This window comes from Drosophila ficusphila, unplaced genomic scaffold, assembly GCF_018152265.1.
Source record: "Drosophila ficusphila isolate 14025-0441.05 unplaced genomic scaffold, ASM1815226v1 contig_791, whole genome shotgun sequence".
Classification (NCBI taxonomy): Eukaryota; Metazoa; Arthropoda; class Insecta; order Diptera; family Drosophilidae; genus Drosophila; species Drosophila ficusphila.
Window position 1 is genome coordinate 4196338 of NW_025064737.1, and position 13415 is coordinate 4209752.

The 13415-nt window shown below is 38.9% G+C and overlaps 1 protein-coding gene across 1 annotated transcript in view; it reads right to left on the bottom strand.

Moving 5' to 3' along the window:
* LOC108098562 (protein doublesex) overlaps nt 1–13415 on the bottom strand; it is a 47332-nt gene that overhangs the window by 2777 nt on the left and 31140 nt on the right. Inside the window, 2 exon segments of the mRNA XM_017201569.1 lie at nt 3056–3578; nt 9277–9414. Coding sequence (XP_017057058.1) covers nt 3115–3578; nt 9277–9414 — 602 coding nt within the window. The 3' untranslated portion in view covers nt 3056–3114.

A 13415-nucleotide genomic window follows, 5' to 3' on the forward strand; every position in this document is an offset into this window, starting at 1 on the left:
TTTGCAAAAATGTTGCTAACAAAAATTATTTAAAATTATTTACACTGGTTTAAAATGTGATAAGTTCAAATATATATTTCAAACTTTTTTTATATGTCCACTAATTCTTCTATATTATTGCCAAGTTGCCTAAACTTACTAAGAAGCATGATAAATAATAGGGAATAATTTATTTGTTTTTAGTTTAAATTTAGACCAGTCCTTAAGATTTGTATGACGATGCTTAAATATTTTTTTTCCTATGTTTATGTCACTTTGATGTTTGTGATGCCTTGTTCGTTTAACTTGGCCCGTAGTATTTTTATACCTCTGGCTCTTCGGCCGACACTTTTGATGTGCGAAAGCATCAGTCAATTTACGGCGTGTACATATACACCTTAAATGTGCTCAAACAAATTAGCTGACGAATATAATTAGACCAAAAGAAGAAAACGATGGGCGTTAAATATTTTCCCAGTGTTTTTTTTTTTTGTTTTTTTTTTTGCCGACAAAAAGGTGAGGAGGATTGTCTAGGAAAATGCGCGGCAGCAAATGGAAACAAAATATCGTAAAATGGAAACTTATGCATTTATTGCCATTTTGGCCACGGCAACAAAAGCGAGCTGCAAACGGAATTGAAGTGCCATTCGAAAGGATATTTGCTGCTTGTGTGCGTTTGTTTCTTAGCGAAATGAAATGGTTTCAGGAACTGCTGCTCGCAGGATCTCCCCAAGGCTCGTAAAAGTTTTCGGTATTGTTTGCCCGCTTTTATGGTTTTGAGTTTTGCCCGGAATAATTGTTTGTTGCTGCCGATGTTTGCTTCCTTTGCTCCTCTTATTTTTATTTTCGACCGACACTTTTTAATAAGTTTGATTTGGCAGATCCCCGTCAGCGAGTTAAATGAACTTTGCGATAGTTTTACGAGATCCAACCGCCTGACTTTGTAGTGTCGTCCTCTCGAAAGGGAACATTTAATTGCAGACCGACGAAGAAGTTCTAGGCTTAGAAGAGGGCACAAATGTTTGCCAACAGATGCGTCCTCAGAAAAAATATTTTCACGCAGCTATCGTGCGATTCAGTTTCGGTTTTACGATGCAGACCCATAAAAACAGAACAGAACAGAGCACTGCGATGCGTCCCTTTGATGCAGGAGTTTGCCACACGAGTGCGGTAAGAGGTGACAGGAGTTCAGTTCAGTTGAGTTCTGCTCTTTTGGAGTTGGGGCTTTTAATGGGGGCAAAACAATCGAAGGGCCTGGAGCGCAGCACAGTTTCTAGACAAGATTTGGACGCCAATTCGCTGGTCCTTCATAATTCCACAATGCGAATATTTTATTACCTTGGACGAGACCAAAACATTGAAATATGCATTCTGAAGTGTCGTCTCCGCGGTCTGGCGGGGAAAATCGTAAAATAGGAACCCCAAAACAAGAGCAAAAAAACCAAATAGAATGTGCGAAGCGTAAGTTTTGATGTTCCGATGCCCGATGCCTGATGCCCATCCCCTTGGAAGCAGACCAAATCCCCCATTTACGAGGAGGGGCAACTGGAGAAGCCCTTGCCGCTGTTGGCGCCACTTGAGTTTTTAATTAAAGCAAATCGCTTAGCAAAACAAAAGGCTACAAAATGCTCAAACGCTGGGACAAAACACACCAGCTCGTCTTGCTCGTCCCGATGGAAATATAAACAAAAATGCCAATGCTGCAGCATGGAAATTCGACACTTGCCTCTCCGAATTAAGCAACTGCACTGGCAGCGCCAAGAAAACGCCAGAATGCTTCAATTGTCGGGCGGCGGGCGGAGGGCGAAAAGGGGGCGGGGCGGGACGGGGAGGGGCGAAGTGTGTCGGGCCAAGAGGAATTGTTTTTCATCTGGAGCCAGGATCGAGGCAGCTTTTGTTGCCCACGTTGCAGAGTCATCAGGACAAATGATGAAAAAGCCATTGCATACTTTCGTGCGCAGTACGGAAGTGCAACCAACAGAAGAGCTACAGACCCACTTCTCTCCTCTTCCGCAACCCCTTCCCTCAGGCGAAAACTACAAAAAGAAGGGATCCTTGGTCCAGGACCAAGACCGAGTCCGGAATGAGCCAGCCAACCCAAATTGTGAACATAAAACTATGCTGCGAAATTGATTTGATTAAAGGCAACGCGCCTGGGCCGGCATGCGAAATGAGCTGCGAATGCAGGAGCAAAAACAGGGCACTGCCTCCAACTATTTCCGTAGTGGAACTTACGCCTAGGTTGGGGTTCAGCTTTGGGTGTTACTTAGATTATCTACGTTTCTGTGTTCCAAATAGCAGGATTATTTAAGCAAATATCTGCATATGACTGGGTCTTACTTTGAGTTCGGTTTTTGAAATGGGTCACGTCTTTTAAACTTTCATTGATACATATTTTTACTTTGCATTTAAAGGATGTCATAATCCTTACATTATTTTATTTCACGAGAAACCATATTGTCACTTTCGGTGCAACTTAAAAAACATTTTAAAAAGATTGTAACAACATTTAGATAAGCTCTGAATAAGGCATTTCCGTGGCTTAAAACTCAAGTTTGATTTCTTAGAGTCAGAACCTATACACTCAGCTTGTAATAAGCGAAATTTATACTATAATGATTTACTTAAAATTGGGTGAACAATGCTTTTCTGCCAAATTAAAATAATAAAGGTTTATGACTTTTGGAATTGTTAACCATTATATCGCCGACAACCGTTTCCTTTCCTTTAAGACAATTTTGTAGAAAACAACAAAAGCCTCGTATTATACAATCCTTAGCAATTTCAGTAAAAAACTATTCTTTTTTGAACAAATCTAAGATTTTTTTTGTAGTCTTAAAAAATTACATTAATCAAACCAGAAAAATAGAACATACTATAATTAATATAAAACCAACAAAAATCGTGATATTGCATTCACAATAAAAGTCAATAGAAAGGACTCAGAACATCTGAGTCAAATAGGGAAAGGACAAAAAACGATTGGCAGAATCAATCAATTTTATCAATTTGTTTAAACGATTAGAGTTCTCTCTAGACTCAAATTAACTCTTGTAGGCCTAAATGCAATACTCACACAAAGAGGACAGCTGCCGCTGCTGCTGCTGCCACGGCGGCGGCAACGTTGCGGTACTGCTACGTGGCGGCCGTGGAGCTGACCAGGTGGTGGCCGTGGTGGTACGCTCCGTTGCTGCTGCTGTGCGCCGGCGGGGGCGTGGTGGGCGTGGGCGGCGTGGGCGAGCGCGACCGCTGCCGGCGGCTGAGGGTGGGCGTGGGCGTGGAGGAGGTGGTGGCCATCGTGGTGACCATCGTGGGCGAGGCGGCCGAGTGCACGGTGCCGTTGCTGCTGCCCGGCCGCGAGTGCTTCTGGTGGTGGGCCGTCGAGGGTCCGCTCGGACTGCTCGGCGAACGGCTGAGGGCCAGCGGCTCCGGCGTCGGCGGACAGATCTGGGTGAGCGGCAAGTGGGTGAAGTGCGCTCCATAGCGACCCTGCTCGATGCTCGGGTAGGTCAGGTACATTGGCGCCCCGTTCACCAAGGCCATCGGGGTGTAGTAGTTGTAGTAGATCTGCGCTACAGTGCGGTTTATTTCCACGCGAGCTGCGGATTAACAATGGTTAAGCGATTACAATGGGTCGGTAAAAAGTTCTGACTCCAAAATAAAGTGATATACATGATTTAAACGGAAATATTGAATGGTTCACCCTGATTGTTTCCTTGAAGGATACACATTTAAGATGCGAGTTCTTTTCAGCGAGTGTGCGATGATTTGGTACATCAAATAAAAATTATATATAATTTTTTAAAAGATAAACTTCTGAGGAACATATACAGGAAAAACAGTCTTATTAGCTATTAATAAAAATACTTTTCTATTCTTGCTTAACTAATTACACAATATTAAATAACTTTTGTTTTTTTTTTTTTAATTATACTAGAAAATACGGATGAATGTTTTTCGGTACGCTCTTTACACTCTTTATATGGAAAATATAGTAGAACAGCTTAAAGCTATGGCTGGCGGCCATAACATTAACTACGGCCGCACTTAATGTCTATGCCACCCGGCCAAGATGTGCGCCATTTTGGAAGGCACACGAGGAAGTGGGAGACCTGCCCCTGCCCCAGCCCCTGACCCTTCCTCAAACTCCGAGCTGGCCCACCTATGGCCCCAGAATGCACTTTATGTGCAACCTTCGCACGGTGCTCGCACAATAAACCCTTCCCCATTGCCCCCTTTTGCCCCTGCGCCACATGAGTGCCACGCCCACAGATCTACTGGCACATCCACATCCACATGCACTGGCACATCCACATCCTGATTCCAGTCCCAGTTGGAGCCTCGGCTGGCAAGAGCCTTTGTCTTCCGCTGACTCCCCGCCTTATCTGCGTGGCAAAAACTTTTCAAAATTTTACTGCTTGCTGCAACATCAAAATGCCAAGTTTTTACGATTACGCTGCTGCTGCTGCTGCTGCTGCTGCAATTTTACTTAATTTTAATGGGATTTTTTCTTCCGCCAACTGCAGAATGCATTAAACAGGGCCAGAGCATACGAGAGAGAATTACGCATGAGCGTGCCCCCTTTGGAGCCCATTCTCGGCCAGTTCGCCTCCTCGGGAGACGCACGGCTATCGGAGGGAAGGATGGATGGATGGATGGACTGGGGGTCAGGATGGGGCGGGAATGGGGTGATTCGAGTCTAAGGTACAGTCGATGCAAGCAGACCCAACCCAGTCGAAACTAATGCCGCTCGACCGTTGTGCGATTTGACGAAATAATAAAAAGTCGTAAAAAAGTTGTGACCCAAGGTTGGGAGAGGCGGAAGGTAACCAGTCCAGCTGCCCACCTCCTTGGCTTTCTAGTACTTGTTAATATATAGCTAACTCTCATTGGGTAAGTCCATAAACTGAGTCTTGGTGTTGGGTTAATTAGAGGAATGTGTTTTCGAGCAGGTTGAGCCAAGGAGGGAGGTCCTCCCATCCCACTGAATTGGAATTTCCTAACAATACTGGCTGCATTGAAATAACCCAACTGAAAAGGAGCTTAAGATTTTAACAATTATTTCGCAAATTGCCTTTAGAGCGGGGAAACCACATCTGTTTAAGCAATGGGAAAAAATCGTTGGGATGTACTCAACTTTAAAATAAATGGATCGCTCTACAGATCCCAACAACTTAAAACTTCTGAAACTAAGGATGCAATACAGTTTAAAACCAACTATACATGTCCTCTATAAGTTAACTTATTAACTAAACTAACTTCTTCGCATAAAGCAGGACTTCTTTATATTTTTTAACTTGATAATACACCTCTGTTCTTAAAATTACCATTTTATTTCTTGATCTTTTAGAGACTTATTTAGTTTGTAAATAGATGATTTGCTTACAATCCATAATTTAATGCATGGTGACTCTCTCGTACTTGTAAATTCTTTTGAATATTATACAATATATTAAAGTCTCAGTGTGTGTATACTAGCATCTTAAGTAGAGTTTTCTAATTGAATAAAATACTTGAAATGTACGACCTAGTTAAATGGAAAAGATATCTTAAACATAAGTTTGGCTCTCCCTTTTCCGTGGTCTTTAGTCTTTAATCTTAGCTTTTGCAGGCCACAAAACCTCGACAATGAGTTCACGGTTGAATTGACTTGGCGGCAGAGGAATAAAAGTGACCCAGGCTCGGGCGATTTAAGGGTAACTATGTCCAGCACGATTACGCCGGAAGCCTTTATGACAAACTGGCTGCTTATTATTTAGCCAGCAGGAGCGTGGCCGTGATAAATCGTGATTGTCTATAGGAGGCTATGCATGTGGATCAGATGTCTGGCACAAGTGGCAGCTTGTAAGTCGGCGGGCACTAAAAATGACAGTAGCGAAACTTCATGGGAACGAGGAGCAGTTGGGAAGTTGAGTCCAAGTTGACGCTGCACAAATATTTTACGATCCACCCACAATATGAAGTCGTAAAGTTGGAAATTTTTGCTTCCTGCTGCCGCTGGGTCTGCACTTTCCTATAGTTTTTAATAAGCATTGGTAAATGTTTGGAATGAAAGTGGCGAGGAATTTGTACTAGACTCGCTGAGCCGGGCTGAGTTCAAGCGAGGACCACGATGACGATGATGATGATACGGCTCGCAGCTCGTTATGGCGCCCCGTACAAAATGGTATAACAACGAGTCTATTTTTTATGGGAAAACAAAGAAAGGCGGCGCTAAAATATGACAGAACGCAAGAATATGGGAATGTGTCATTAAATCGGGTGGAAGGACTGGGTTAGATGCCTAGGAGTTTACTATATGCACTGACTCATGACTTTTCTTGGTGATTATTCTTGTAAAAAATCTCTTTTATATCTTACTTTTTCCTAAAAACAAACTATAAAAATACAACTCTTAAACAGCTTAAAATAATTGTGAAATCTGATTCTATTATACTGTAACTTAAGAATTTTGTTCATTTAACTGTATGAACATTTTGTTTAACATTATTAAGTAGATAATCGTTAGGTATAAATACACAGAAACTCTTTTTTGCAAAATTCAACATTTTACATTATCATAAATAGTTTATAAAAACTTTCATATAAAACTTAAAAATATATCACAAGGAATCAAAATTTAGTAAGTATATAAAATATCTTAATAAACCCGCTTAAATAACTAAAGCTTTTAAAATTAAATACATTGGTTTTAAGTTTTTAAGGTTTGTGTAAATCAGCAGTTATTCGTCGGCAAGCCCTTTGGGGTTTCAGAACTATTAGTTCGCTTGACCACAAAACAATGATACTTTCATAATTTTTACTAAAAAATTTCTCAACCCTTTTTTAAAGGCTCTGCAAATAAAATCTCTTTTATTCGAATAAATGAATATACATACCTTCCTAATATTAAATAAAAATGTTTTAGTTCGTAATAATGTAGTTCCCTCGCCACTATAAATTGCAAAAATAATATAATGGTTTCCATTCGATTCTGTCTTGCATAAAACAAATAGGACGTTGAATATTTCAATAAAAACCCCAATTCCTTGATATAAAATCCCTTCACATGTCTTCGCGCACAATTCAACCATAAACACTTTTAAGCTTTATGGTGCCCACATTTACACGTCGCCATTGCCTTTCCACAGGAACCCGGGGATTCCCCTTCCCATCTGCCGGCGATTCCTGAAATTTCATCGTGACGTGTTTAGTGTCGAGAAGCGATGCTGAGCTGTTACGGCCGGAGTGTTTCAGCTACCTGGTGCCGGACTAGAGCCGTTTATCCCCAGCTGAAAGAACTAAAACCGATGCTGGAAATCACAATCACACACTAAAAAAAATCTTTTACTAGAAGCCCCTTGAACACAGCATACATAGGTCCTTACTAAATATAGATAATTCAGTTGCTTAAAATTTCTGGCTTACAACACAAATATTTTCCCACTATCTTGCAAAAATGTTTCTTTTTATTTGATTTTAGCGTTTCAAAATATAACCCAGAGTACTTTAAAAATTGGGACCGAAAGATTTATAAAATGACTTCTCAAAAAGAAAAAAACTGTATGACATTAGTTCTTAACCACTTAGATTTATAGGCAACAACATTGCTTTAAAATTATGAAAAAGGTGTATATTTATATTATACGGGAAAAAAGGTTGCTTGAAGTATTTTTTTAAGTGCTGGCCTTCGGGCAACGGTGTTGGCGATGTCGTAAATTCTGTGCATGCATTTTTCGGTTTAATGATCCATTTACGATCCCAGCAGCAGTGGCGACACAACTAACTCCCAGCTTCAAGCTTCCAGCTCCCAACTCCGAACTTCGAGTGCCTCCAGAAAGTTCATCTGATGAGGCTCGCTCGTGCAATGGTAATGGATTCGTGAAATGGCAACAACTTGAAAAGCAATCGTTACAATTTTTAATGTCATCCACAAAATAAACAACAGCTGATACCTCCAATAAAGTGAGGCAATTCCGTTTTCCGGGGATTTTGGTTTTCCATTTCATTATCGACATTAGCGACATTAATTTTGTTTTGAGGAAAATAGTTTATTTTTGACAATTCAGGTCTGTCCTTTTTATAATATTCCGTTGGGCTAAATCTGACTTAAGTTGGTAACAATATTTCACAATGTCATTGAGAATTGTACGTGTTTTTAAATATTACAATTAGAGTTTCGCAAGACATCGATAGAGTTAACTTAAATGTATTAACTTTGTGCATCATCTCACAACAGTGTTGATACCAGGACCCCCAGGAAATATGCATACATTATTTCAAGGGCTATATGAACCTCTTTAAGATACGAACTCACACGTAGAGAAGAAACTTGAGATTAGCCTGTAAGCCTACTTGAAAGAGACTATGTTATATTATAGTGTTCTTCTCGAAGCCAATTTTACTCAATGGGTGTCGATGATAAAAAAAACATCACTTTGTACTTAAATTCAGTTAAGTACTAAAAAATTGCAAAATAAAATGATTGACTGATGTTAAGCGCTGAATGGCTTAAGTTGGACTCTGTGGTCCAACGAAAATCGCACCCAAAACCCAAAAATTAGCCTAATTAAGTTTTAAAGCAAGTCTTAACATAAATAAGGTTAAACTAAAGCTATACAACCGATGTGCAGATTTGTGATGCGGACGTGTTGAAATGTTGATCGTTGATTTGGCATTGATTTTTTCGAAAATGTTTAGAAACTTTTAATAAATATTTTGCTTTGATTATTTTTGATACGTTGGCGGCAAGGGTTTTGTTGCAAGTTGATTAAGTCCATTGGGGTTTTGTTGATTGAAGAGAAGAGAATGTTGATTGTTGATTGCCGGCACGACATCTCAGCATAGGGTAATGTTGATTGAAGAGAAGGGACTCAAGAGGACCGCCGGTCAGACATCGACATATTTGGCTTGTTGATTGAAGATAACCGACGTTGCGCTTTAGCTTACCGATAAATTCGATATATGTACAGAGGTTTCGCTTCTTAAAACGCTAATTTACTCAACTTTAGTTTGGGAAAGTTAAATTCGCGCGATTTCACCAAAGCATTAAGCTAACGTGTGATGCTGAACAATAAATATCAGGGCAAGTAATTATCGTTACTCTAGTTAATGAAAAATTATCATCCACATTGCCGCGTTGTGTTGCGTAGCTCACCCCCGTCATAGATATTCAAATTATGTTGACGGGAGTACTCATTCACAACGTATTGGCCTGGTTTAGATCAGATTGAGATTGGGTATCGATTACTCAATAGTAATTTTCAGAGAGTTCGAGGACAATATGGTGGGGTGTTCTTCAATGGCTCGTTGACTTACCCTCTTCGATTCGCCGGGAAGCCTCTTCAATATTGGCGTCTGCATCCTTCAATATCACATACATGAGCGGCATCAGTTCCCAAGGATAGCGGAATTTCTCTAATAGCTTTTGGCAATAGTCTAGGAAAACGTCTTGGCCTAAAAATAGAAAGGCAAACAAAGAAGTCATTAGTTTTTGGTTCCCATGATCTCGGCTTCCAATGATCTGCAATCGATCTCCGCAATTTTTGTTCCCTGTAATCTTTATTGACAAATCTTTTCCACATAAACAAACGATTCGACATGAGTAGCCCCCATAAATATGGAGCCACTCTTTCTTGAATTTCGCCAGTCTGCATAAGTGCTGCATGCAAAAAACTGGCAGACAGCTATGTGCAACGTAAACATGGCGGCAAAAACGTCGGCATAAATTGCAACTCAATACGGAGGAACCTATAGATATTGAACAAGCATACACAAATTACGATTTCTGTGAAAACCAGTAGCATAAGCACAAATTTTAACTAAGCGAGACCAAGCAAAATGTTTGTGCTTCATTTTTGGATCATGCCCATCTCAAAAGATAAAACCTGTAATATTCAATTTGTTATATATCTGAGAAATTAGATATTCCCCAATAATTTACATGTTATATATATAAATATCTAATTGTAATAATAACAAATTGTAAGGGAATGTTTATAGCTATTCTCATATTTGGGCAGACGCAATGGGGTGTTCGGGGAGTCTCCTTACTGCACACAGTCTTTCCACCATATAAACTAAAAAAAAATTGATCGGACCCCTGAACAAAAAATTTTCCATCGAACCCCCCTAAAATTTTTTACTGCGTCCGCCCTTGCATAATTAAAATATTAAATTATTGTTGAAAATTGAAAAATTACATTATTAATAATATTATATTTAATAATAAATATATATGAAAAAAGTTGTGATTAATTGCTTAATTTCCAGTAAATCGTTCCCAGTTAATATTTTTTCATATTATGTATTTGATATATATTTTTTTGAAACCATTGCTAAACAAGTGGTTTTTATTGCTATAGCACACTAAAATGTTGGGATTAATTATCGAAATGTACTTGCCAATACAAAAAAATGAAAAGTTGACTCTGTGTGAGTGAATTAAGTCATAAAGCTTTCCGCTTTCGTATTATCAACGTGCCCGCTGGTGTCACTTGGCATCTCTCTCTCTACTACTCGCCGAGCTTATGCCATTATGCTCTTCGTATCGCCAGCCATTTTTTCGTTTTTCTTGTTTTTACCTACACACAAACAGCAACCGCACAGCAGCAGCAACAACAAATACAACAACAACAACAACAACAACAGAACAACAGAAGCAAGAGCAACAACAGCAACTCGTCGTCGTCATCGTTGTCGGTAGTTTCGTTGTAGGCGGAGCTTCATATCCATTGGCTCGTTTTATTATGGCTCTCTGCTGTTGCATGCAACAAAAGTGCTGTTGCAGGGCGGTGGTTGTGGTGCAGGATTTGCATTGGCGAACTAACTTTGCGTGTGCGAACTTGGCTCAAAACACGTTTTGTTTCCTGTTGTGGTTACAACTTGCTGCTGTTTTTTTTTTCCATGCAACTTTTACCTGAGCATTGCCCACATGCTCATTCATCTCGTCGCCTTGCACGAACATTTGCCGCACTGTCTGCGCCTTTTTAATTTAGTAATTAAGCCATTAGTGGGTTGACCATTGTTTGGCCGCTGTTTTGCCAGCATTTTATGCTTGCAAATTATTTTATTGAACGCAAATAAATCTAATAAATTGATTTATTGCTGCCGCAACCGCAGCATGACCATGACAATAACACCCCAACAATTTTACTAGCCCTATTCGCTTTGCTCTGCATATTAAATTGCCAGCGCCAGTGCTTTATGGCCAACTGGGCAGCACGATTGGCTTGAGCGAGAGAGATATAATAATCTAGTTTTAATTCGTTTTAAACAATTATAATACCCTCTACAATGGCAGTAAAACAACAATGTGAACTACTACTCCCAAACAGCACTGAAATTTTAGTAAGTTACATTTTAAATTTAATCTTTAAATTTAAACATACTTTGCAGTGCAAATTTATTATTTTTCTGGTACTCAATTTAAATATTGACGTTTTTAAGTTATGTAAAAAATTGCGGTTACATAAATCGGTTGGCATTTTAAATTATTGTAATATAACTACAAACGAGTTACAATTTTTTTGTTTTTTTTTTTGCAAAATAAAATATTTAATTCTGTAAATAACAAGTTTTCATAAAGTATAACCTAACTAAAACCAAGCCAGGTAAAAGATTATTGATTTCGTTTTCTTAGAGAGTAAAAGTAAATTTATTTAAACTTGCATCATTTTAGTCAGCAGGTGGGGAAAATGGTAAGATCTAGTTGAAACAAGGGTATAAAAACGGTTTTGGTATTCAATAAACACTTTTTATAAAGTGTTTCCATTAATGTATAACAAGGTTTATAATAAGAATGGGAATAAAAACGACATAAAATAGAGAACGACAACAATTACCCAATTAACTTCAACTTCTAGATAACATACAGTAATTGAACCATTTAGAAATTAATGAAGTCCATTTAATGTAAGGTAATGGAGGCAAACGACATGATGACATATTCGAGTTAAAACGATACGTTTACAAAAATGGAATTGAAAAGGTCCATTAAATTGACAACTACAACACATTACATCGAATTCCGGTAAAAGCCGGACGGAACATGCACGTCAAGCTGAATCCTGCATTTATTTAATCACCGAACATTTTAGCCACTTTAAGCGCAATCCGAAATAATACACACATTACACAATATTTATATAAAACGTTCGGGAAGCGTTGGTAACGCCCACTTAGCACGAAAAGCTGCAGCTGTCGCTGTTGCACCGCCACTCCCCTTCGGAAACATGTACTTCCATATACACTTATATATGTATATATACAAATATATATATATGTGTATGTATGTAGATCTGCTCGGCTAGATGCACGTCTATATGCATGTACAGTTAGCCAGTAAACGATGCCATTAACGCGCATAAAGCGACTCTGCGCAGGGCCATGTGGCAGGAGAGGAGAAGTGGGCACACAAATCCAAGCTCGGTGGGGCATATCTATATGTATATACCCCATGTACATGGGCCACTGCATGTGCACAGGCTGCACTTGTGTTGGTGTTGGTGTTGGAGCTGTTATTACTTTTATTACTGTCCAAACTGCAGCTAACCTTACACTCGGCAATCGCCGAGCACCGAGTCCTCCACGAGGACGTCGGCTCCCCATCTCCTTTGCCAGCGTTTAAGTCGTTAGCAAAGTTTTCTTGCTCGTTTTTCTGCGCCTTTTTATGAGTTTGTTGCTGGCTGCTCCTGCTGCAGCTGCTCAACGGGCACTGTTTCTGGAGGAGGTTTTATATATCGTGTATATAGTTCTTTGTACCAATTGGCAGGCGTTACATGGCCAAGGCATCTCGCTCGGCAACGCTTTCGTTCGCCAGCAGCCGTCTTCCGTTCAACAATTTCCTGCATTTATCTCGACGCTCTCACAGTTGCATCTGTGCAGAAGACTTTTACTTCCTACTAAGCTTTCTACACCTTTTTTATATGAGTAGCAAATATGGCTTGTGAAAATTATGGCATTATTTTTTTGGTTGCTTAATAAAAAATCAAACAAATTTTTTTATAACCCCCTTTAAAAATAAAATATTTTCAATAAAAGGAAGTGACAAATTTGAACAAAAATTATGTAGTGTAACTATTGAACTTTCTCTCATTATCCTTTTTTTCCAAATTAACTTTTATGTTAAAAACTTGTCTTTGATGAAAAACATAGTTTATTGAGTAATAGATTTTGGATTTACAACAAGTATATGTGGTTATAAAGACATTAGTTTATCAATCTTTAACATTGAATGTTATAATAAATGTTTTTTGATATTTATATTAAAAAGATTACATTAGATTTAAAGGTAAAATTAATAATGTTGTGGAGTTTTAAAATTTTATTTTAAATATAGATACGCGTTATTTATCGCAAAGATGTCTTATTTACACAAAATTAAGATAGGCTCTTTTTTTAAACCAAGTAGATATTTTTTTAAGTTTTTTAGTTTTAAAATGGATACTAAAGTGTTA